Source organism: Chionomys nivalis, chromosome 13 (assembly GCF_950005125.1).
Source record: "Chionomys nivalis chromosome 13, mChiNiv1.1, whole genome shotgun sequence".
NCBI lineage: Eukaryota > Metazoa > Chordata > Mammalia > Rodentia > Cricetidae > Chionomys > Chionomys nivalis.
Genome location: NC_080098.1, coordinates 5072583 through 5097361, shown reverse-complemented (window position 1 = coordinate 5097361; position 24779 = coordinate 5072583). Strand labels below are relative to the sequence as shown.

The 24779-nt window shown below is 39.7% G+C and overlaps 1 protein-coding gene across 3 annotated transcripts in view; it reads right to left on the bottom strand.

Moving 5' to 3' along the window:
- LOC130885799 (outer dynein arm-docking complex subunit 2) overlaps positions 1 to 24779 on the bottom strand; it is a 170453-nt gene that overhangs the window by 58003 nt on the left and 87671 nt on the right. For 2 of the 3 annotated variants that reach the window (XM_057787580.1, XM_057787581.1), the window contains one exon: positions 17247 to 17361. The exons of the other annotated variant lie outside the window; for it this stretch is intronic. In XM_057787580.1, the coding sequence (XP_057643563.1) occupies positions 17247 to 17361 (115 nt within the window). The remainder of the gene's footprint in view (positions 1 to 17246; positions 17362 to 24779) is intronic. 3 annotated transcript variants of the gene reach the window in all.

The window sequence follows — 24779 nt, the reverse complement described above, 5'->3', positions numbered from 1 at the left end:
GATTATTAGAAATGGGTTAAATCTCCCTGCCTATGGGTCAGGATGTAGCTTTCAGTTACTGCTCTAGCTCCTGCCTCATGCTGCCATGTTCCCTGCCATAGTAATGATGTACTAAACCTCTGAAACTGTGAGCAAGCCTCCAAACAAAAATCTTTTAAAAATAAGTGTTGCCTTGCTCATGGTGTGCTTTCACAACAATAAAACAGTGATAAGACATCATGTAAATCTGGGTGTGGTAACACACATCTGTAATCCCAGTGATCGTGAGGTAAGATGGGAGGAAAAAGCAGGAGAGTCCCAGAAGCTGTGGGCCAGCCAGCTGTGCAGAAAAAGCAGCAAACAATGTGTCTCAAACAAGGTGGAAGACAGGGGCAATACCTGACATTGCTCTTTAATGGCCTCATTCATGTCTTGCCTTGAACACACTTGTGTATACATAATCCACACACAACATGCATAAACACACAAAAAATTTAAGATAAAAATCTTAGTAATTGTTTTTTGAGATAGATAAATATATTTTAAATTTTATATTTAGGGAAGCTGAACAACCCAAAGCAATACTTAACAGGGGAAAATGGAGATTACCTATTTCCTGATCTCAAAATGCATTACAGGACTGCAGAAATGGAAGCATGAAGGCCACAGCCATAAGAGTATGTGGAGACAGAGTAGAGTGCCAGATGTAGGCTTGTGTGTTGATGTGACATCATTGACATGGGTATTAAGGCTATCCCATGGTGAGAGACAGCCTTTTCAACAAAAAATGCTGGAAAAACTGGATATCCACATGAAAAGCAATGAAGTTGGGCCTTATCATCCATGTTAGCAAAAATTAACTCAAAAATAGTTAAAAACCTAAACATGAGACTCGATACAAAAGTCCTAGATACAAAAGTCAGAAGTTCCATGTAGCCAAAGTCATCTGCATACTGAGCTAGGTCTAAAAACATCTAGAAGGATCTTCCTTCACATTTGATAAAGGTATTCCAAGCAAGGTACTCAAGCCTTATTCATTTCTATCTTTTTTTTTCTTTCCTTTTTGAGACAGGGTCTTTCTACATAGTCATGGTTGTCCTGAAACTCACTAAATAAACCAGGCTGGCTTCAAACTCACAGACGCATGCCTGTCTCTACCTCCCAAGTGCTAGGGTTAAAGGTGCGGGCCATCACACTTGGCAAATGTTGTTCATTTCTTGAAAGGCAATATATATATATATATATATATATATATATATATATATATATATATATACACACACACACATAGACTTTTACATTCATGAAAAGAGAAAACCTAATGACCAGCCTGTGGCCATTTCTTTCATAAAATTTAGTCCTTAGAGATACAGGGATGGACAAAAGTCTTTTAGTAAATAGTGGGAAAGAGGCAGTTGTCAGAATATGATCCTTTGGACAGAAAAGAAAGTATGCCATAGAAGAACAGTTTTGACCCAAGAGAGAAGATAATAGTCATGTGTTTCATGAATATGGCATGTCAAATCAGAATTAACATGCTTTGTGTGTGTTGTGGATTGAACCTAGGGCACCCTGCACGTTAGACGAGAGCTCTTCCACTGAGTTACACCTCCAGCCCATCAAGTTGAAGTTAGATAATTCCATGTACAAAGAAGATCTCCATAAATGATTCCCATGCACAGAAATTTTGCTTAGAAGACTGGAATCTTGACTGAAAATGGTAAATGAATCAGTCAGGCTCCCATTGTGTTCTCTGCCTTCACTGTTCAAACTGGAAAATAGAGTTGACTCCCCATTTGGTAACTTCACAGTGCCATGTTTTGGTGTGGGAATATTCAGTCTTGCTATCTGGCATGCTGACCTACAGCCAGGTCTCAAAGATGGAGTCTCCACACTGTGCCAGGCCCCCAGTCCGCTGTGTGGACACTCCAGTGGCTGCAGTCTGATACATGTGCTCCAGTGGCCTTGCTTCCCAGGGCCTTAAACCTTTGAAATCCTGTAATTCTGATATCTAAAGATTTTTAAAGTATTTGTTCCTAGAATCTGCAGTAATAAAGATTTGATTTCCCCCTTTACAGAGCATTTTGAAAGGAAGGTGATTCAGAGTGAAGATAACCCAACTGAAGCCCATCCCTACCTGACTCTACTTCTGACAAGATCTGGGAAAGCGTTCTCTCAAGCAGTCACAGGCAGAGCTGAAGAATCAACTGCTGTAAATTTGAGCTTCTTGTTTGTTATCCCCAAGGTCCTGAGAGTTGGAGAAACTGTGATCCTGCCCCTCTAAATGTAACCCCCCCCATCAAACTTATTAACCCCTTACTTAAACTACCTAGTGGAAGAAAGAATGTTCCCCTACATTTCAAAACACACTGACCTTTTTAAATATATAAAATGGCTAGTACACGTTTTTCCAAGTTCCATAAAATGTTTGAAGAGACACCTGGAATTCAAATCTAAGAAGAGAAAAAAGAATGGAGAGGAACATTTTAAGAGAGAAAGGGGGCCTGGAGAGAATGGCTCAGTTGTAAGACTGCTCACTGTATATGTATGAGAACCCAAGTTTGAATCCCCAGCACTATATATGCCCCATATGCCTGCATTGGGGACAAGACAAAGACAAACAAATCCTAAGCCTTTTCTGCCCTGCCATCCTAGTGAGCTGCAAGTTCTGTGAGAGACTGCGTCTCAAGAGAATAAAGCTGTGAACACTAGATGAAGACCTCTAAGTTAAAATGCATTCATACCATCTTGTTCATCCATATACGCATATACCCACACGCATACACTATACCTGCACACCACACATAAACCATTCACATAAAATAAAGTAGCTAAATAACTAAATAGACAGACAGACAGACAGATAGATAGAAAAGTATCTAAATAGCCAAATCAATAAATAGGTAAATAAGACAATAGCCTAGAAGTTGAGGATGTAGCTCAGAAACAATGAACATACTACATGCCTAGTACACATAAAATAAAGGTTAAGAACAGTAAAATAATGTTAATAATGATTACACAAATTTGAAGAAGAAACATGTGGGAGACCAAAAGAAAACAAAGATGAGAGTGTTTTCTTATCAGAAATGATTTAAGGATAGAGTAAGTTCACAGATATTAAAATAACAAAGGTAGCCCCCCCCACCCCATGGGTAACACACTCCCATAAATTCTGTTACAGAATCCTAAATCATGGAGAGGAAGGCAGGATTTCTGAGAGACTAGAGAAGCCCAGAGAGAGACAGGAGTAAGTTCATAGGAGATGGTCCCTCACACTCTAGTTACACAGATTCATTTCAGACTGGGAATTCTAAGTGTGACTGCATGATTCTCTCTAGCAAAACGCACCATGGAGGAGTGTTCCCAAAGATGAGGTTTTCCCAGGCATGGGCAATGGGCAGAAGAAGGTAAATGGAGTGGAAGTATGCAGAATGGAGTCGATGCAACGATTCATCAGAGAATCTAAGGCACCCAAGGAGGGAAATGAATGAAAATTGAAAGAGGGGTGGCCAAAGAGCACAGGGCTCAGCAGATAGCCCCTTGCTGAGATCAAAGGGCAACACAGGGTACCTGGGGTCCTCCTGAGATGTCTATCAGTGTGTCTTAACATACACAGTTTCTGATGGTGACAAGCACTGTGTGAAATCTTGGGCATTTGGGACTGAGTTGGGCAGGATGATAAGATCAATTATAGACATAATGGTAAATTTAATAAAGAGTCACCAAGTATGCACTCAAAATTAAAGGGATTTGACTTTCTGTAATGGCAATTCCACTCCTTAATAGACTCCCAAGTCCATCATAGCTGAAAAGCAAAAGGTGTGTATGATGGAAATCCAGGTGAAGGTGCAAACAAGCTTCATGGCTAGTGACTCTTCCAGCCGTGCTCTGAAAATGGTCTTTTCAAATGTTTAACTTATAATGCATATTAATGCTGGATGATAGGCTTTTTAGCACCCATAGTTAGTATTTGCTGTCATGTCTCCTCCTGAAAATCTGCTACACACACACACACACACACACACACACAGAGAGAGATGACGGGGGATGGGAGTCAGAAGAGGAGTATGTATATCTAGGAGTATTTGCTAAGCTAAAATGCCAGCAGAGCCCCAGACCATGCAACACCACAAGCACAAATACTCTACAGAGGCTTGGTTGTTTTTTAATGAGGGTGATTCTTGTTAGCTGTGCATTCTGTGGGCCAAGCTTGGCCGTGTCAACACTCCTGGTTGTATTTATGTAAAGCAGTGGACATTGGGGGAAACAAAACCCTCCACAGGCCTTCTTTGGGTTCTCCCTGACTCCCCGAGTGGTCATGGCTCATTGGGCATCTGAAGTTAAACAGTGATGTCACATTCCTGTCCTGTTTGGTCAGCTGTGTTCTGTCACACCTGTGCTCAGGAAGCTGGCTCCATCCACTAAATTCCTGACTGAAATTGCCCAAGCATGTCTTACCAAAATGAACTTCTCCTCGGGGGAGCACAAGCAGCAGGCCCTCCTTGGCTTCTCAGGTGGGGCTGCTCCTTATGTGACTGGAATTGAAAAGACTGAGGAATTTTTTCCTCTTCAAGATCAATATTCAAAGCCAGACAGAATCTTCTAAACAAGAGGCAAAATCAGGTTTAAGAAAGCTGTGAGACCAAATGATCTCATGGACACATTTGGAGAACATGGGAGTTTCCTTCCTGATTTTATAACTGCCTTCCGTATTGCTTATTCTAAAATAAACATATTTATTTCCTACCTAATGCATGCAGATTTAGCTCTCAAAAATTAAATAATCATGCTTTTATAGTGCTTCTTCTGAAAAGTAAATATATTTAAACTCTCATTCTTTCTCAATGAAAACTTAAAATTCATTAATGGAAAGAAACTGAATTGAGAAAGCTACTTTAAATATTGCCTAGTGAAATACTTAAATGACAACTGTTTAGAAAGGAACAGCATTCTTATAAATAATGTCCTAAGGCATGGAGGGATTTTGTGTGAAGACCCGAGTCCGCACTCTTTCACGGCCTCCTGCTACTTCTCAGCAGTTCACTCTGTGCTGTGGCTGCGGAGCGTTTGTGACTGAATTCATGTGGCCTGCCAGGTTCAGGGGTTGTCGTCTTTGCATTACAACTTCAGGCACCTATTCCTCGGCTGCAACCCTCTCCAGGCGTATTTGATGGCGCAGTGAGAGCACACTACTCACATTACAGAGTACTAGTCTGCAGCCAGCATCACTCAGAGATTAAATCTTAGGATCTCTGTGGGTTTTTAAAATTGATCATAATTGAAAAAATTCTAAATCCTCCTGTGGAAAAAATAAATAATAAGCTTTTAAATTAAACTCCTTAAGAAGGTGTTTAGTGAATGTTTTGTAACAAGGTAACTTTTACAGTTTGAAGAGCACTGAGTAGCCAATTCCCTGCCTTAACATTCTTTCGTGTTTAGACAGGCTGATTGGCTCATGGTCTGAATTTTTAACCACATGAACAATGGGTAGCAAAGCCATCAGGAAAAATATGTTTCACCTAGTACATTATATCTCTAAATTATCAAAACGTCTGAATTTTCCAACTGAAAAAATAGTATAGCTTTGAGTTAAGACAGTTGTGTGCTGAGAAAAGGTCAATCATTTTACTATGGCTATAAAAGTCCAGCACAACATTTGTTTTATGTAAGCAATAACCAAGTGAGAGTGGTAAAGGAGCAATGCCAGCATGTACCATAAACCACTCACTCCGCTATCCAGGATTCATAACTGACCACTTTGATTCTGGACCCTGCTGACGAGCTGTTTCGTGAATAAGGAGAAGTCAATATTTTCTAATAAGATGTAAAATATTCACTAGAAGCAATTTTGCATCTTAATTTCTTAAGCAATCAATCTGAAAAATGTGTTCTAATGAATATGTCTTAGCAACACAAACTAGGCAACATCTGTTTGCACAGCTACGTGTCACTTTGTTCACACCCACGGACGCTGTATGGAAGACTCTTAGGTTTCATGACATTTGAGGTCTGAGGCAAGGTCCCTGACACACCAATGGTTTGATTAAAAGCAGGGTTAGCCCTTTTAGCCCATTTACCCAGCTCTGATCTATGACTGACATACTGGTTCCTGCAGTCTTACTGTCAGAGGCACAAATTCAAACAATGAAGTTATTTATTTCACAGTGGTGTCAAATCCTGTAATGCAGGGTTAGCAAATGTAAAATTGCTTGAAAACGCATTACTTGTGAAAACTGAGACCAGGGTTCCTCACCAAATGGATAGAGGAGAAAGTCTTCCCTGAGAGATGTGGGGCCAAAGCATACCTAGATAGGAGATGGAAGCATGCAGGAAGCATCTACCAGGCTTTTTCCAGTACCCTCATTTTTCTGCAAAATGGAAACCCTGGTACACTCGAGTGAAGTTCCTTGCCCACCCCTCAGGATTTATGATCTCATCAGCAAAAATTTTCAATTCATCTGAACACAGTAAAACAGTGTACAAAACTCTGGCTAAAAGTGCAAATCTGGGTGTAATCACACGGAAAAGCTTTGGATGGAGAGTGAGCAGAGCAGAAGACACGTGTGCATATTCACAGTAAAGTGATATCCCAAAGGAAGTTGATTCAAGGATGCACTGAGTTTATGCATTTATTGACACAGTCCTGGGGAGCTACACCCAAGTTTCTACTAAGGAGGCAGAGGTAGTTTAACTTTTTTCTATATGAAAGAACAGTCTGAAGGCTCCAATGAAATTTTGTTTTACTTCACCTCATTCTGTTTTTAAATACTAGAAACATGATTATGTAAGTAAATAACTACATAGTCATATGGTAAAATACTACCAGCCAAAAAAAAAAAAATTAATGATCTGGAGGCAGAATGGAGCCCCACACCTGTAATTGCAGTACTCAAGAGAGGAAAACAAGAGGACTGCTAGAAGTCGGAGGCTAGCCTAGGCAAGAGAGCTTGTTCTCCACTTTGCAAGAGTTATTTTAGTCACACCTCAAGTGTTCAATCGGGCCTGCATCTGCCAGTAGCCACATTCGGACGGACGGTGCACTCTGGAAATAGAAGGCAGTCTTATCAGCTAGTACTTCCTCAGACTGCATCTTGACTGAGCTATGTAGACATGCTATATTTTAAATATAAATATGAGTTCTTTTTGCCTGCTCTCTGACATATTTTGTGCCCTATGTCTGTCTAGCTCTCAGCCTCAGTAGAATAAATTCTGTGGTCAAAAGAGGCAAAGGGGAAGACTAACCCAATATTCATTCACCTTCCAGCCCTAGGAAAGGGAACCCTCACAAAGTCCAAACCATTGAAAATCAGGCTTTCTTTCACCAACTTCAAAGGCCAAACTTCCCATGCTAGACCAATGGTTATAAAACTTTCCCTCAGATATTTCTTAATACATTTTTTGAAGAAAATTTATTTTCACCATCTACTTTAGCATCTAAAATTTCCTCAAGTATATATGTGATAAAATAGCATCAACATTTTGACTCTATGACTTTAGTTTATTGAAATCGTATAAATGTCTATGGCCCTTTCTACGGCCCAATCAGAAAAACCAAGTCCTTATTGACAGGACTGAATTAGTAATCTGCTGGGAAAGTATGACTTCATGTTTTAAATTCACATTAAGGGCGTTAACCAGGTCCTGTTAGTAACTTTCTAACTTCTGATTGCCGAATCAAAGCCGGCCTACAATTGGAAGAGAGTTATCTTCAGGAGGGCCATGTGTTCATGGCCTGTATCAGTAATTCTTGCCAGAAGTTTCTTGTCTTTGAGCTCGTTGGACTCCCCTCAGGATTTTCACATACATGGACTGTTCTTTTGCTTAATCAATGTGCTTGTAAGATTAAGACAGCAATAGCCAGGGCTTCTGGTCCCCACCTTGGAGTTCTCCCTAGTCCTGTCTATACAACAGACGGAAGGATGATAGTTTAATATATAGCTGAATAGATAGATGAAGGGTGAAAAATATAAATGATAGATAACTTGATAGCTTGACTGATAGATGATAGATACACATATGTCTCCTATAATAAAGTTGTCACATAAATATTAATTATCCTTTGTATTTCATGTAGTCTCCTTATCACTAACCTTCTAGATAGAATTACTAATTTTCTTTCTGTTTCCTTCTCTGAGCTCATTGCTCACTTTAGTACTACCTCCATAAATTCCCAGCAGGAATAGTGATGACCAGTGACCATAAATATTTCACATTTAATGTCCTCTTTTCAGTTTTTAAAGCTTTAAATAATTACTCTCTTTGGGCCAATGACCTTTGTAACAATCCCTCTCCTTGATTTGGGCTTCCCTGGGCTTTCATGTCAGGCCATCACTCCCTAGCCTTCCTTCCTACCTTAGCACTGTTGGTGGGGTCTCTTCTCATTCTGCTTCCTCTCCCCTTCATCTACCTTGATACCCATCTCCCTCTTCATAGTCACATACACACACACACACACACCCTTCCAGAAATATCTAGATTCATTTATCAACTGACTGGATACTTCCACCTAAAAGAAAGCAAATGTCATCTTCCTCCAAAGCCACATTCCTCTTGTGCTGAAGCTCACTTACAACTGTGCCAGTTGTCAAAGATAAGCAAACAAAATATAAGTGCAGTATCTTTGTTGACTGCTTCTTCACAAGCCACCTCTTTAGGTATCAGTTCTGACTGTATTTCTTGATCATTTTTTCCTTACGTTTGATCTTCAAGTCACACTGCTGCTGTAAGTTAAATTCTGGTTATTTTTTTCTAGGCTCTGTGATAGTTTCATTACTCATCCACCCATGCATTTTCAAATTATCCATTCTCGCTTAAAACTCTTCCTATAATGATGGTACCCCCCAAAAAACAAGTGCAGATGGGAGGAGAGTACAGTATCAGTGAGAGACATTGCCAGGAGGGGCTCTCCCTTCACATGTGTCTCTTTCCTCGGAACGGGTAACAAGAATGTGAGGTCACAAATTCAGATACTAAGTTGGTAGGGATGGGGAGTGGGCAGAGAACAGGTAACATTCAAGAGAAATAGGCTGAGGGGAATGTTTTCCATGAATTGGTCCAGACTAGGTTTGTAGTCAAGAGAAGTGCTCTGACTGATGTTTATAATTAGACTGGAGTTCTCATTAGGCTGATAGCACAGAAAATCAGCCAGACATTCAGGACAGATTTTTTACGAATTTTTTCAGAAATTTTACGAATTTCTGCTATGAAAATGATGGTTTCTCTTAATCCTAGTAGAAGATAAATAGAAATATTTGGAAATGAAGTCTATGAGAAACAGGACACTATGGATGTGTAATAACAGTATGAATTAGAAATGTTATCTTTGTAAAATAGTGTCATACCTAATGTTCCTCCCATTGCCTACATGATTTCAAGTCATCTGCCAGCTTGGTTCAGTCCATTATCATCATGGCAGGACATGACACTATGCAGGCAGACATGGTGCTGGAGAGGTAGTTAAGAGTTCTACATCTTGTAGGCAAAAAGAAGTTGTCTAACACACTAAGTGCTACCTTGTGTGGGAGGAGGAAGAGAAGAAGGAAAAAGAGGAGGAGGAGGAGGAGAAGAGGAAGAGGAAAAAGAAAAAGAATAATATACAGCAAATACGTAAAATTATAGAAGAAAATTTCTCGTATTTAGAGACACATGTCTAACCAAATATAGGACGCCTACAGATTACCAAATAGACAGAACAAGATAAGAAATTCTCCATGACACATTATAGCTAAAACATTAAAAACACACAATTAAGAAGTGTATTGAAAGCAGCAAGAAAAGCCAACTCACTTTTATAAAGGCAGGTCCATGACAATAAACACCTGACTATTCAACAGAGATCTTTAAGTCATAAGGCCAGGAAAAGTGTATCCCAAGTCCTGAAAGAACACTACTATCACCGCAGACTACTATACCCAGCAAGATTACCCACCAAAATTGAAGGAGAAAAATTTCCATGACAAAACCAGATTAAAGGGATTTATGACTACTAGGCCAGCTCTACAGAGGATACTGGAGGAATACTTCACTATGAAAAGAATAATCAGACCCCAGAGGTCACAAGAGAATTAATAAATAATGCAAGACAATGAGACTCACCAAAAAATCAACAAAATGACAGAAATTAATACATATATTTCAAAAATAATTCTTAATATTAATGGTCTCAATTCCTCATAAATGAGATACAAGTTGTCAGATTAGATTAGAAACAAAAACTTTCTGTTTTTACGCTTCCATGAAACACATTTCACCATCAAAGGTAAGCGCCACATTAAGGTAAAAAGATAGAAAAAGTTACTGCAAGCAAATATAACTAAGAAAGAAGCAGGTCTATTTAATGTCTGACAAAATAGTCTGAAAACTACAACTAGTTAGAAGAGTTGAGGAACACTTTATCCTCATTTGAAGAAAAAATCTGCCAACTGAATATTACACCATAAATATATACACACAACCCGGGTACACCCAATTTCATAAAGAAATACTATTGGAGAGAAAACAATAGATTAACCCAAAACAGTGATAAGTTGTCACTATTGTTTTTGATCTCGGCCATTCTTACAGGTATAAGATAGAATCTCAGAGTTGTTTTGATTTGCACTTTTCTGATGACTAAGGATCCTAAAGTGTCTTTCAGCCATTTTAGATTCCTCTGTTGAGAGTTCTCTGTTTAGTTCTGTACTCCATTTTTTATTGGATTATTTGTTGGATTATTTTATTGGATTATTTGATGACCAATTTCTTGAGTTCTTTGTACATTTTGGAGATCAGGGTTAGTTAAGATCTTTTTCCATTCTGTAGAAAAAAACCCTTCATGAAGACCCAGTAATACCACTTTTGGGTATATATCCAAAGGATGCTCAATTGTACCACAAGGACATGTGCTCAACTATGTTCATAGCTGCATTATTTGTCATAGACAGAACCTGGAAACATTTGGAATGCTCACAGAGGTCATAAAAATCAGTAGAAGACCATAGGAGGGGGATTTCAACAGAGAGGAGATAAAATGCAGTGGTATAAGATTTACAGGGAAAGAAAGAGGATAGGTTAAATTGGGAAAGGGATGGGAGGGATAAGTCACATTAAAGGCCTTCAGAAAAAAATCACATGGAAACCTACTGCTGTAGAAGTTTCTGAACTACACACACACACACACACACACACACACCTTTAGATGGAGGTACCCTATAACAGGGTGACAAAGCTCCTACTAGACACCATAGGCTAACAAAAAACCCAGGGATAAGAATTGGTTACCTCTTTTGAATTGTTGGCTTAGTGAGGTCCCAGAGACCGCAAACACTACAGGCTATTGGTAATGTTCTTGGCTTCCCTCCAGAGCATGACGGTAAGAGCATAGATAATTGTTGAAGATACTACAGACTTGAATCAGAACATGGATACATCAAACTGCCACTAATCTGGAAAAATTTCATCCCTGCTAGCTAGGGCTCATAGTGCTGAGAGGTGCTACACATTTAACAGAGGAGAAAAGAAATCATCAATTTTACCTAGCTTTCAAATCTAAGAGCTACAATGATGACTGGCCTGGCCAGGCACCGATGGAACAAATGCCAAGGGTGTAACTAATCAGTTTCTGATTGGATTTGAAGTCCGCTGTATGAGATGGAACCCATACCTGCTGCCATTATCATGGCCAAGATCTGTGGATAGACAGATCATAGGCCCTACCGGAGAATTTAGAACTATTATTCTGTTAAATTTATATACTATTAAACTATCTCCTAATGACTTATCCTTATAGTCAGAGATTAAAGCATTTTTCAACTCTCATCAGAGAAGCTTCTTTCTCCAGTAGATGGTGATGGACACAGATCCACAACAGCTCAAGATGCAGAGAGCAACAAACTATGGAATGTTTAGCCATAAAAAGAACATCTACATCACACCTCCTCCTCCCAAGATTCAGGAATCATTGTGAAAGAGCAGACAGAAAGACTGTAAGAGTTGGAAGCAGAGAACGACTACAAGGAAACAGTGTTGTCTGAGCACAGAAAGGCAGTTGTACAACAAAACTCCAGAGTTGTGCCAATAGGAAGTTCAAACCACCTAAAATTCCAGCGTGGAAAAGGAGGTGGGCACCAAGTCCCACAGCTAGAAGAGCAGCTACTGGGAACTGATAGCTGCTGGAGGAGAGGAGTCAATCTTACTCATAGGTCAACCATGCTTCTGTGGAAGGCCACATATCCGGGTCAATATGGGCAGCACAAATTTGACAAGGTGGGTTTTTTTAAAAAGAGGCCATAAAGTTAGGTGGGCGTGGGAGGGGCTAGAGCTGGGAGGAGTTGATGGAGGGGATGAATATAATTAAAACACAGTATACAAAATTTTCAAAGAACCAATGACAATTTACAGGAAAACATATTGTGGATGTTGTTAGGCCTATTGTTGGTGTGACTGCTTTGTTTCTTTAATTTCTAGATAGAATATTTAAATTTGCATACAGATATAGACAATTGCCTACTGGTTTCTCTGGTTGGCACTTGTGAATCTTTCCAATTTAGAGAGTATCTTACTTACAAAAACTTTTCAAAAAATAGTGATTAGTTCTTCTCCCGAGTTCCTCTCTTCCTTTTCACATGTCTTCATGTCTTCTTTTCTTTTTACTTCCGCTCATATTCTTGGTTATTTGCTCTACTTTATCTTCCAGATATCTATCTAGCCACATCAATCTTAGGAATAATTATTCCTTCTACTAAATGAATTGTTTTATTAAATAATTTGAAAGCTTTTTTACGATAAGATCTCATTTCATTTCTCAGGCTGATGTATAACCTTGGGCTCGTGGTGAAACTCCCACCTCAGCCTCCCTAAACTCTGGAATTGCAGGTGCAAGCTACTATATACTGGGTTTATTTTGTCAAGTAACTATTACTTTAAAAAAAACTTTCCTTATTTGGAATTTTTGTTATAGCAATATATTTAGACATAGTGTTCGCCATTAGAACTTTCCGAGGATATTCAGCTTTTGAATTTTTAAATGTATATTCTGCACCTTGCATTATCTCTGTGGCCTCTAAAGTTCATTCTGCTAATCTTGGTTTGTCTTTTAATACAACTAATATTCTTAAATATTCTTAAATATTACTGCTTTAATATTTATGAACATTTATGAATGAAGGACTGATAAAACAGTTGAAAGAACTGGTAAGAAATATTCTACGAGTGCATATATTAATTTTGAACCAATAGGCTACTTTCTTGCTTCCTAACTAATATTTAAACTTTATATTAAATTTTTATTTTCATTGTAATAGAAATAACATCATACATCTACTGCAGTTTGCCACTTAGCTTAATACATTTGTGAAATGTGGCAACACCAATGAACACATTACTTAAATAAATTAATTTTGTATTACTATTATCTTATTGTCCATTTTCCCTAGGTGAACACTTGAGATCTTTATCATTTTTTCATTTTTTTCACAACTCATTTTTTCACATTTAGAGTTATATTCAGGTCAAACTAAAATTTTATAAAACTTAATTCTTTATAAAAGATTCAGTGGCAAGAGTCTTTAAGATAAATTGAAAAATGTGAAGTAAAGGTGAAAAAGGCAGGCTGGGTTTCGTGGAACACACCTAAAATCACAGCTATGCAGGAGGCTGAGAAAGCAGGATCCCAGGTTCAAGGCCTGAAAGCTGAGCATGGCACCTGGGCATGACTCTATGCCCTAGCAAATACAAAGAGTAGCTCAGTAGTGGAGTACGTTCCTAGCATGCACGAGACCCAGATTCCATCCCAGCTCCACAAAAAGAGAAGAGGGCTAAAAAGAGATCTTTGAAAAAAATAATAAAATGTACAAATGATATTGCTGGGTCCAGGGGTAGGTGGATCCCGAAGTTCCTGAGAAACCGCCACACTGTTTTCCAAAGTGGTTGCACAAGTTTGCATTCCCACCAGCAATGGATGAGTGTAACCCTTTCTACACAACCTCTCCAGCAAAGGCTATCATTGGGGTTTTTTATTTTAGCCATTCTGACAGGTGTAAGATGGTATCTTAAAGTTGTCTTGATTTGCATTTCCCTGATCGCTAGGGAAGTTGAGCATGACCTTAAATGTCTTTTGGCCATTCGAACTTCTTCTGTTGAGAATTCTCTGTTCAGCTCAGTGCCCCATTTTTTAATTGGGTTGATTAGCCCTTTACGGTCTACTTTCTTGAGTTCTCTATATATTTTGGAGATCATACCTTTGTCTGTTGTGGGGTTGGTGAAGATCTTCTCCCAGTCAGTGGGTTGCCTTTTTGTCTTAATGACAGTGTCCTTTGCTTTACAGAAGCTTCTCAGTCTCAGGAGGTCCCATTTATTCAATGATGCCCTTAATGTCTGTGCTGCTGGGGTTGTACGTAGGAAGTGGTCTCCTGTGCCCATGTGTTGTAGAGTACTTCCCACTTTCTCTTCTATCAGGTTCAGTGTATTCGGCCTGATATTGAGGTCTTTAATCCATTTGGACTTGAGTTTTGAGCATGGTGATAGATATGGATCTATTTTCATTCTTCTACAGGCTGACATCCAGTTTTGCCAGCACCATTTGTTAAAGATGCTCTCTTTTTTCCATTGTATACTTTTAGCTCCTTTATCAAAAATCAAGTGTTCATAGGTTTGTGGGTTAAAGCTAGGGTCTTCTATTCGATTCCATTGGTCGACTTCTCTGTTTCTATGCCAATACCAAGCTGTTTTCATTACTGTAGCTCTGTAATAGAGTTTGAAGTCAGGGATGGTAATGCCTCCAGACAATCCTTTATTGTATAAGATTGTTTTGGCTATCCTGGACCCAGCAATACCACTCTTGGGAATATACCCAAGAAATGCCCTATCATACAACAAAAGTATATGCTCAACTATGTTCATAGCAGCATTGTTTGTAATAGCCAGAACCTGGAAACAACCTAGATGCCCTTCAATGGAAGAATGGATGAAGAAAGTATGGAATATATATATATTAGAGTACTACTCAGCAGTAAAAAACAATGACTTCCTGAATTTTGCAGGCAAATGGACGGAAATAGAAAACACTATCCTGAGTGAGGTGAGCCAGACCCAAAAAGAGGAACATGGGATGTACTCACTCATATTTGGTTTCTAGCCATAAATAGGGGACATTGAGCCTATTATGCGTGGTCCTAGAGAAGCTAATTAAGAAGGTGAACCCAAAGAAAAACGTTTAGGTGATGAAAGGAGACAGAGATAAAGACCCACATTGGAGCACGGGACTGAAATCTCAAGGTTCTAATCAAGAGCAGGAGACAGAGCATGAGCAAGGAACTCAGGACCGCGAGGGGTGCACCCACACACTGAGACAATGGGGATGTTCTATCAGGAACTCACCAAGGCCAGCGGGCCTGGGTCTGAAAAAGCATGTGATAAAACGGACTTGCTGAAAATAATGGACAATGAGGACTACTGAGAACCCAAGAACAATGGCAATGGGTTTTTGATCCTACTGCACGTACTGGCTTTGCAGGAGCCTAGGCAGTTTGGATGCTCACCTTACTAGAATTGGATAGAGGTGGGTGGTCCTTGGACTTCCCACAGGGCAGGGAACCTGGATTACTCTTAGGGATGATGAGGGAGGGGGACTTGATGGGGGAGGGGGAGGGAAATGGGAGGTGGTGGCGGGGAGAAGGCAGAAATCTTTAATAAATAAATAAACAATAAAAAAATGTACAAATGAAAGCTAAAATAACTAATAAATAAATAGATTCTTCCTACAAATAAAGAAACCTTTGATCTTGGCATTAATGTTCAGAAAAGTGACCTTTTCAAGGACACCGCTGTTCCTGCTGCTGTAACTCCTAGGAAAACAGCCAAGGTCCCTGTGAGGGCCCACAGAAGTGTGTCCACTCCACTTTGGTTGAAGGTCTCGCTCTTTCAAAGCTATTAACAATAAGTCTGAACAGTAACCTTCATCAGGCGATGAAAGGAGACAGATACAAAGACCCACATTGGAGCACCAGACTGAAATCTCAAGGTCCAAATCAGGAGCAGAAGGAGAGAGAGCACGAGCAAGGAACTCAGGACTGCGAGGGGGACACCCACACACTGAGACAATGGGGATGTTCTATCGGGAACTCACCAAGGCCAGCTGGCCTGGGTCAGAAAAAGCATGGGATAAAACCGGACTTGCTGATCATAGCGGACAATGAGGACTACTGAGAACTCAAGAAAAATGGCAATGGATTTTTGATCCTACTGCACGTACTGGCTTTGTGGGAGCCTAGGCAGTTTGGATACTCCTCTTACTAGACCGGGATGGAGGTGGATGGTCTTTGTACTTCCCTCAGGGCAGGGAACCCTGATTACTCTTAGGGCTGACGAGGGAGGGGGACTTGATTGGGGGAGGGAAATGGGAGGTGGGGGTGGGGAGGAGGCAGAATTCTTTAATAAATAAATAAATTAAATAAAATAAAATAAGAAAAACAAAAAAAACAATAAGTCTGACTTAAGGAGTGGCTACAAACAAGATGTTCTGATCTAGGGTGTGGTTACTTGGTGTTTTGGATACTAAGATGGCCCATGGAGATGGATCTACTCCACCTTGACCTAAGGTCAGAGAATTCAAGTTCATTTCTGCTTCTTCATTTTTAATTTGACCCAGGGAGTGGCTGCTTATAGGATACTTGGTCTATGGTGTTGTTGCTGCACGTTCTGCCTAAAACATCAGAATGCTTAACTCAGGAAAACAGTGGCTTGATGTCTCAGGCAATTGTTCTATTTGTTATTCGTGTCCTGTTAAAGCAATCTTCCTTCTTCCCCCCTTTGGATTGGGGTATATATGCATGTGGAAAATAATCATAGGCAGATTCAGCATTCACTGGGTTACCACAGGTCTTGACTATCCTATGTCTCTGGATTTCTCCCGTATCTCTGTTCCTCTTGCCTAATATTTCTAATTCACACTCACCTACCCTGGAACTATGAACTCATCAAGGCAGGACCCAGACAGGTCCCCCAATTTGTCCTCTTTTTAAGCAACAGAAAATGCAATACAGTCAACTTTCCCATTGCCTCAAAGACAGGAGCAAAAGTCCATTGCTGTTACCTTTGCCTAATTTCATGTCACATTTTTCAGCAAACCAGAAGAAAGAATGGCTGGAAATTGCTTTAGCATAAGTATTTTGCCTTCTTTTTCTACAAGATCAATCTGACCAAAAGTGAGTCCGTATAAACTAGTATGGTGCTGACACTATTCGAGGGCTTACAAGTTCTAGAACATACAGATTTGCAACCACTTCTACCTTTGCATTTTCGATGCAGGGACAGAGTGCCCATGCTGCGCTGGCCTTCACATCTGGGTGTGGATTTTTGAGCAGGGACCACAACAGGCGAACTCCATCTAAGCGATCAATTATCCTGTGGAGAAGGCAAAAACCGTGGTGTGAACTATAATCAGTAAATGGGTGGGAAAATCCAAGTGGCTCCCTTAGCCACACAATTCTAGTCTCTTTTTGGGCATTCTACTGGGGTCTCTTTTGAGCAATCCTCCCACAACAGTGGTATTTACACACAATTGACTGATCAAGCCCTCTGATTTTAGTTTCAATCTTCATGACCCGGAAAGCACCCTGCATAACAATTATGATTCACATAAACTAGAATCAAGCCACACAATGTCTTAATCAGCTGTCCACAGACTGTTACCTCTATGTAAAAAGTACTGGTTTCTTCGCATAGTAGCATCTAAATACTCCCCAAAACAAACATTTATGCCTCAAAGTTATGCAGTTACCTTTTTATTTGGTCTGTGTTTAGTTGACGCACTTTATGTTATGACATATTTTAAACTCCTCCAGTCCTAACCTAAGCTTGGGAATTAAAATCATCACACCACAGTGCATCTTTTGTTGGGCACGCAGAACACATGCATTGTTTTCATGTGCTCTCATTGCAGTAAGCCTAGCACAACAGACCATGTTGTAATTACTTAAACATACTGTAATCAAAATAGCTTCATGACTAGCTGAAAATGAGTTATCATCAGAACCATCTCTGCAGCATCTGTCTTCTGTTTATGTATCAATCAGTTCATGGAACATAACCTTGCAAAAGGGTCTGCAGAGTGCTGGGGGTGGAGGGGAAGGCCAAACAAGCCTTAATACCCTTCACAAACACAGCTTTGTTCATAAAGATGCATTAAATGCAAAGCAGATGAAGAAAGATAAGGACCATCATAATTCCCTTGACTTTTCATCTCCGGTTCAGTTGAACACATGTAGTATTTAGCCCTCAGTAGAGTAAATTCTACTGGCTTTTAAAATGCCATTCAAATTCTTCCTTTATAATTGACATTTTAAGAAATTTACATTTCTTGATTATTTGAGATGAGTTTTCCAGAGGAAACTATGCATTACCCAGCATTCCCAGGTAGTTATGGGCAGCTTTGTGAAATGCTAACAGTGTAGAGCAACATAGACTGGCTGTTAAGAAAATAATTCTTAGAGTCGGGCGGTGGTGGCACACGCCTTTAATCCCAGCACTCGGGAGGCAGAGGCAGAGGCAGGCGAATCTCTGGGAATTAGAGGCCAGCCTGGTCTACAAGAGCTAGTTCCGGGACGGGCACCAAAGCTACAGAGAAACCCTGTCTCGAAAAACCAAAAAAAAAAAAAAGAAAAAAAAGAAAATAATTCTTCCCACTACAGAGATTGCTCAGCACTGAAGAACCCTTGATGCTTTTCCAGAGGACTCAAGGTCAGTTCCCAGCACTCATGCTAGGTGACTCACAATTTCCTGCCTGTAATTCCAGCTCTGGCAGATCCAATACTCTGCTCAGGAACATACCAACCCACAGACACAAAGGAGGAATACACGCATTTCTTTGGAAAAAAATTAATTGAAATTTAAAGTAAATAAAATGAGGAGGAAAGCAATTCGGGAAGACACTCGATGTCAGCTTCTAGCCTCCAAATGCACACTCACATGTGCACACACAGGAACATATACATATACTATACAAATGCATGTATGTGCATTTACACATACTTACTCATAGGAAGACATAATTTTTTCCCCAGACAAAACTTTACAATTCGCTACAAAAATTCACTATTTTCCTCCATAGCCTCAGAAATTTATCAGCTGCTTCATCAAAAGGAATAAGGGTTGTGGTCCATCACTAAGGTCTTAAAAGACTCAGAAGCATGGGAGTGACAGCATGATATGAGGAAAATACCACTCAAAATATTTGCATGCATGGGAGCTGGCTCAGGAGAGGTGAACCCCAAAAGTCCACTGTATCCCTCCCCTGCTGCAGCGCTAGCATGGATCGCTCACTCCCAGCGACTTGCTGTGTCTGACACCGAGAGCAGCATGGTCTCTTAGCCACCAAGCTATCTCTCCAGCCCTCTAATGTTTATTTATAAATAGGAATTCATGAACACAGAATCTGCAGATAAGAACTAGCTGTGTGTTAATTGTCCATCAGAGAAGCACAGTCTAGTGAAGAACTAGGGACCACTGCTGTAGAAAGTGTGTGCTTATGTACCAAGTGAAGAAAGACAATGCTATGTTCCGGGTCAGAGGAAAGTTACTCTCCAACAACAGAGCCAGTGTGAGCTGATGTCCAAGGCCCATGAGTCAGACTTGGAAGGCTGAAGTAGAATGATCTGGAGTTCCAGTACTGTTTGGCTATGTAGGAGACCCTGTCCCCACACAAACTTAGGAAAGTAGAACAATACAAACAAATGAACAAAATCCCCTTTTACAGGCCCCCTGGATTCCTGTTAAGCTTTCGGTAGGAATCAGCACCCCCTACTTTTCTGTAACTCCAGCACAGTGTTTTGCCCATAGTGATGTGTTTTCTCCTTAAGTACTAGGTGACCTCCCTGACGAGGCATTCTAGACAGCCTGCCATGAACAGGGATGTGACTACAGCTGAGAACACTGGTTACGCAGATCTGAAATAAGAGTCTTTGCTCATTTCTTTTTTTTCAGAAAACCAGAAGTCTCTCCCAACATCCGTGCATTCCTTCAAAAACCTCACCCTCACAGAGCACATGGCTCCATTCTAACCAGAAGTGTTTATATTTGAAATTGTCTCTAGATTGAGCACATGTTTATGCTGTGCTTTGAAAGTTTATTGCTTTTTGTGGAGCAGTGGTGGCAGCACAGGTGATAGTAATTTCAATAACCACCCACTTTCCATGCATCCCCTGCCTTTGTAGCTTTTAAAATTGACTGCCAACTTGCTTTGAATTCAACTTCCAGTGGGGCTAGCTCTCCTCAAATTCATATCAAGAGAATATTATCTTTATCACTTGAAATCATAAAGCAAGCCTGACCTTTGCCTTTCCAAGATTGTCTACTTTTACATGGAGATCAAACTGTTGGCAGAATAACAGCTCTAGGGCAATGACTAGATTTCGATTTCCAACTTTTTTTCTTTTTTTAAAATTAATAGTAATACTGAGTTTGGTGGCACCACCTGCAGCCCCAGTACTTGGGAGATGAAGGCAAGAGGATCATGTTTAAGATCATTTTCCACTACCTAGAGCACATGCGACCAGCGTGAAGTACACAGGATCCTGTATCAATTCACCCCCAGAAAAAAATGGACAGAAAATGCCCAAATTAGAAAAAGATGCAGCTGCTCTGTCTTCCAGCCTCCTGTGTTGCATTAACACTAGCAGGACTGGAAGACATCTGGCTGGCTTCCGTGCCCAGCAAGGCTACAGAGATAAACAACTAGTTTTGCATCATGGGGCATGGGCAAGGCTATTGGTTCTTTCTGGGAAAACCAACGCATTTTGAAATCATAATGCTGCATGCTTTGTAAAAATGTCACAGCAACAGAAGCTTCGTCATCCAGTCTCCAAAGCTAAGCTCATCGTTCAGTTCTGCTGGCAACTCTCAGAGCTTCCTGCAGTAAAGGTGTGTCACCCTGACAGGCATTCTCCCGATAGTATTGTGTAGCACTGGCATTTTGTAATTCTCACCTAGCAGAATTATTTTATTAGAAATTGCGAAATAGAGGCTTTTCCCGGTTTCTCAGTCTGAGCAGCTGACATTCCATAGTTTCCCCTCATCAGCTACAGCTTGCCCAAGTTCCCCAAGATAGAAGGTATTTCATCCTTCTGTTTTAGGGCCAATTGTGACTACTGTTTCAAGCTGACATACTTTCTTCCTTCTTAATTATCCTTTAGTATGTACATTTCATGTTATTAAATCTACCACTTGTTTATTTTGTGGTTTTAATCTTTAGCATATCTTCAGAATAGACTTCCATGCCTCCAAACAATAAAATAATATTTTGCATTTGTATATCTTACTCTACCCGTAATCTGTTAATTACTTCAATTTTCTTTAAGCATCTATTTCCCCCACAGAAAAAAATAATTGATTTTATCCTAAAATTTAATAGATATATAGATAGTTTCAGCTGTATAAATGATATATACATACAAAATTGTAGTGGGAGCTGCAGGCTGTATTCCCACAGCCCGGCTCCCTGCCGCCCAGCTAGCTTTACCCGAAATAAGAACACACAAACTGTATTCTTTTAAACACTGCTTGGCCCATTAGCTCTAGCCCTTACTGGTTAATTCTCATATCCCGATCAACCCATCTCTAATAATCTGTGTAGCACCAGTCTTACCGGGAAAGAAAGATTCAGCATGTCTGACCTGGCGGCTTGCTTCATCGTGTCTGCCTCTGAGAGGAACTGCCCTGCATCTGCCCGGGAGAGGGGAGCATGGCGTCTGAGCTCACTTCCTCTTCCTCCCAGCATTCTGTTCTGTTTACTCCACCCACCTATGTTCTAACCTATGAGGACCAAGCAGTTTCTTTATTATTTAACCAATGACCTTCCTCCATCATTTCCCCTTTTTCTGTTTAAACAAAAAAGGAAGGCTTTAACTTTAACATAGCAAAATTACATATAGCAAAACAGTTATCAAGTAAGAATTACAGTTACAATATTTACATCTATTTTATCTTTATCATAACTAAGGAAAAGAATAACTATCTATTTATTCTTCAACTCCATCAAAGACTCCAGAAAGATACAATATTACCTAAGCAAACAAGAAATAAGCAACTTTCAAACTCTAGAAATGACAGAGACATCTTGCTGCCTGGACAGTCACCCAAAGTTCCTCTGTACCGTTGGGGCATCCATCTTCGGCCTACAGGTCCATAGTATCCAGCAGACATTACCATGAAGCAGGAAATTTCAAAGGCAGTTCAGTCACTATCTGCTGTGTCCTGCAGAATGTCTCACAGACTCCTTCATGAATCAGGAACCCCGAAAGATCATCTCACCTTTAGGCAAGTTCAGCAGTCCTCTCTCTCTGTGGTTTCTCTGTGTCCAGTTTATACAATAGTCCAGGCAAGAGCAGTTTCTTGCCCAAATGGCTGTCAAACTCCATAAGGATCCTCTTCGATGCCCATCTTCCTCTTAAAGTAGATTGGTGCTGCCAGGAGCAGAGTGTCTTATTGTCATGAAAAGTCTTAAGTTATTAAAACATTAAATAGCATATTCCGTAGTCTTTGAAAGATATGAAGAATGTCTATCTAAAATATATCTATGTACATCTAGAAAATCTAACATGACTACAAACTTGACTATTATAGATGATTATCCATTAACAACCTATATACATTACATTTTTACATGAATTACACAATCACAATACCTTAATCAATATCAGAAATACATATACATATAACAAGATTGACCTTAAATTTATAACAATAAACCAAGATTCATATTAATGCAAATTACTCACATCTATATCATCTCCCTCTTTAAATGTAAAAGAACATTTATAAACAATATATGGGAATATGGGCGCAGTTATTTCTCTCCAAACTACTTCCTGCTGAATGGGGGCGCTGTTATTCAGGTCTTTTATGGGATAACCTGTGTTATCAACTCAGTCAGCAGTCGAGTGAAGTAATTTTTTGAAGGTGTTCACAGCAACTTTTCAGGAGGGCGTGGTCTATCATACCATATTGGGATAGAAACAATCCGCAGGGTGTCATCGTCTGTGAAAACAAAAGAAGAATCTCTTTTCCAAAGTATCATATCCTTAGATCCAAATTCTGAAGTCAAGGTATTTTCAAAATATCTATGTTGGATTAGTTCAGCAGCATTAATAAACAAATATCTTTTAGCAGCTTTTGCTCTTTCCTCAGCATTCAAACAATTCAAAGAGACCATAATAGCATACAGTATCAAAATTCTCTGTGTATTTTCCATCTTTGTACAGCTTTATTTTAACTCTATTTAAGATATTTTTACTTTTATTTATTTTTTTGAGACAGGTTCTCTGTATATCTTTGTCTTGGAATAACTCTGTAGACCAGGCTGTCCTTGAACTCTCAGAGATCTTTCTGTCTCTGCCTCCCAGGCATTGGGATTAAGGCGTGTGCTATCACACCTTGATGTCACAGAGGTCAATCTCCCTCTGCCTCCAAAGTGTTGGGATTAAAGGTGTGTACTACCACACCCAACTACTTTCTTTCTTCCTTTTTTTTTTACTTTTAAGAACTTTAACTTTTAGCCTGCATATATTTTTAACACACTGTAAATCATTTAAAGGTTTTTTTGTTTTGTTTTGTTTTGTTTTTGAATCTCTCTTTACTGTATCTCTCTCTCTCTTTCTGACCACACGAGCCTTTAAATTACTGAGCAATATGGGTAGGTTTAAAGCTGTGGCTTTGATGGCTGGATCCAGCCCATTCCTTAGCTTTCCAGCCTCATGGCTGAGGTACCGGCTGTAGCCATGTTTATCACCACAACTCTGTTGCGTTTCAAGGTCCTTGCCAGTAAACAAGCTGCAACACTCAAATGCTCTCTCTGTAGCTGACCTCCTGCCTCAAAGAGTCAGTGTTTGCCCTGGCAGGATGGCCCACAAAGCCAGCATTTTTAAATGGCGCGGCTTTTTTCCTACTACAGCTGAAAACCGAAAAGTATGCGTTCAGCTTTTCATCAACACCATTTAAGTGTTTCATGGCAGAACCTCTTAAGAGAGTTGCAGGGCTTTGCAGCTAAAGCTGAGTCAGGAAGCCTCTCTTAGATGAGAGCGCTTGCTTGCCTCTAGCAAGCAGAGCAGACCCAAGAAATTGCTGCTACCAAGAAAACATGCTTTATTCTATTCTTTCCCAAGCTTTCTCAGGCTTTCTGTGGACTCAGTTGTCCACTACACAAAATCATATATATATATATGGCTTATCTATTGATTATTTATACCTCTGCCAGGACTGTGTTTTTATACCTCTCCTAGTTTAATTGTACATGTAGGAACTCTAAAACCTACTGAATATGTATTCCTTATTCTTGTTGCCTAGGCATTTGTATAATTAAAGTCTCTGCATTGACCCCCCCCCCATGTGCATAAAGAATAAATAGGAATACCAGGTTAAAAAACACTAATTATTAGAAGTAAAGAATGCATGTGATGGGGTACACAAATTGGCCATGGCAAAAAAAAAAAAAAAAAGCACTGTGAACTTACAGATCATTAAAGAAATCCCCACTGGAAATCAAAGAGAAAAAGTAGACAAGAAGTGAGGGAGAAGAAAGAAACAGAAGTCAGATGCCTGGGGAATGATATTGAAAAGACAATATATGTATAATTGGAGTAGCAAGGAATGAAGAAAAAAAGGATATTTGTGAAAGCAATAGCTAAAATTGTTCTAAAATTGACAGAGGACATCAATTCACAGGTTCAAAGATTTCAGTAACTCAATCAGGAAAAAAATAGTTATTATTTAAAAACCACATCTGTGCACACATATTCAAATTATTAAAATTCAATCTTGAAATTAACAGA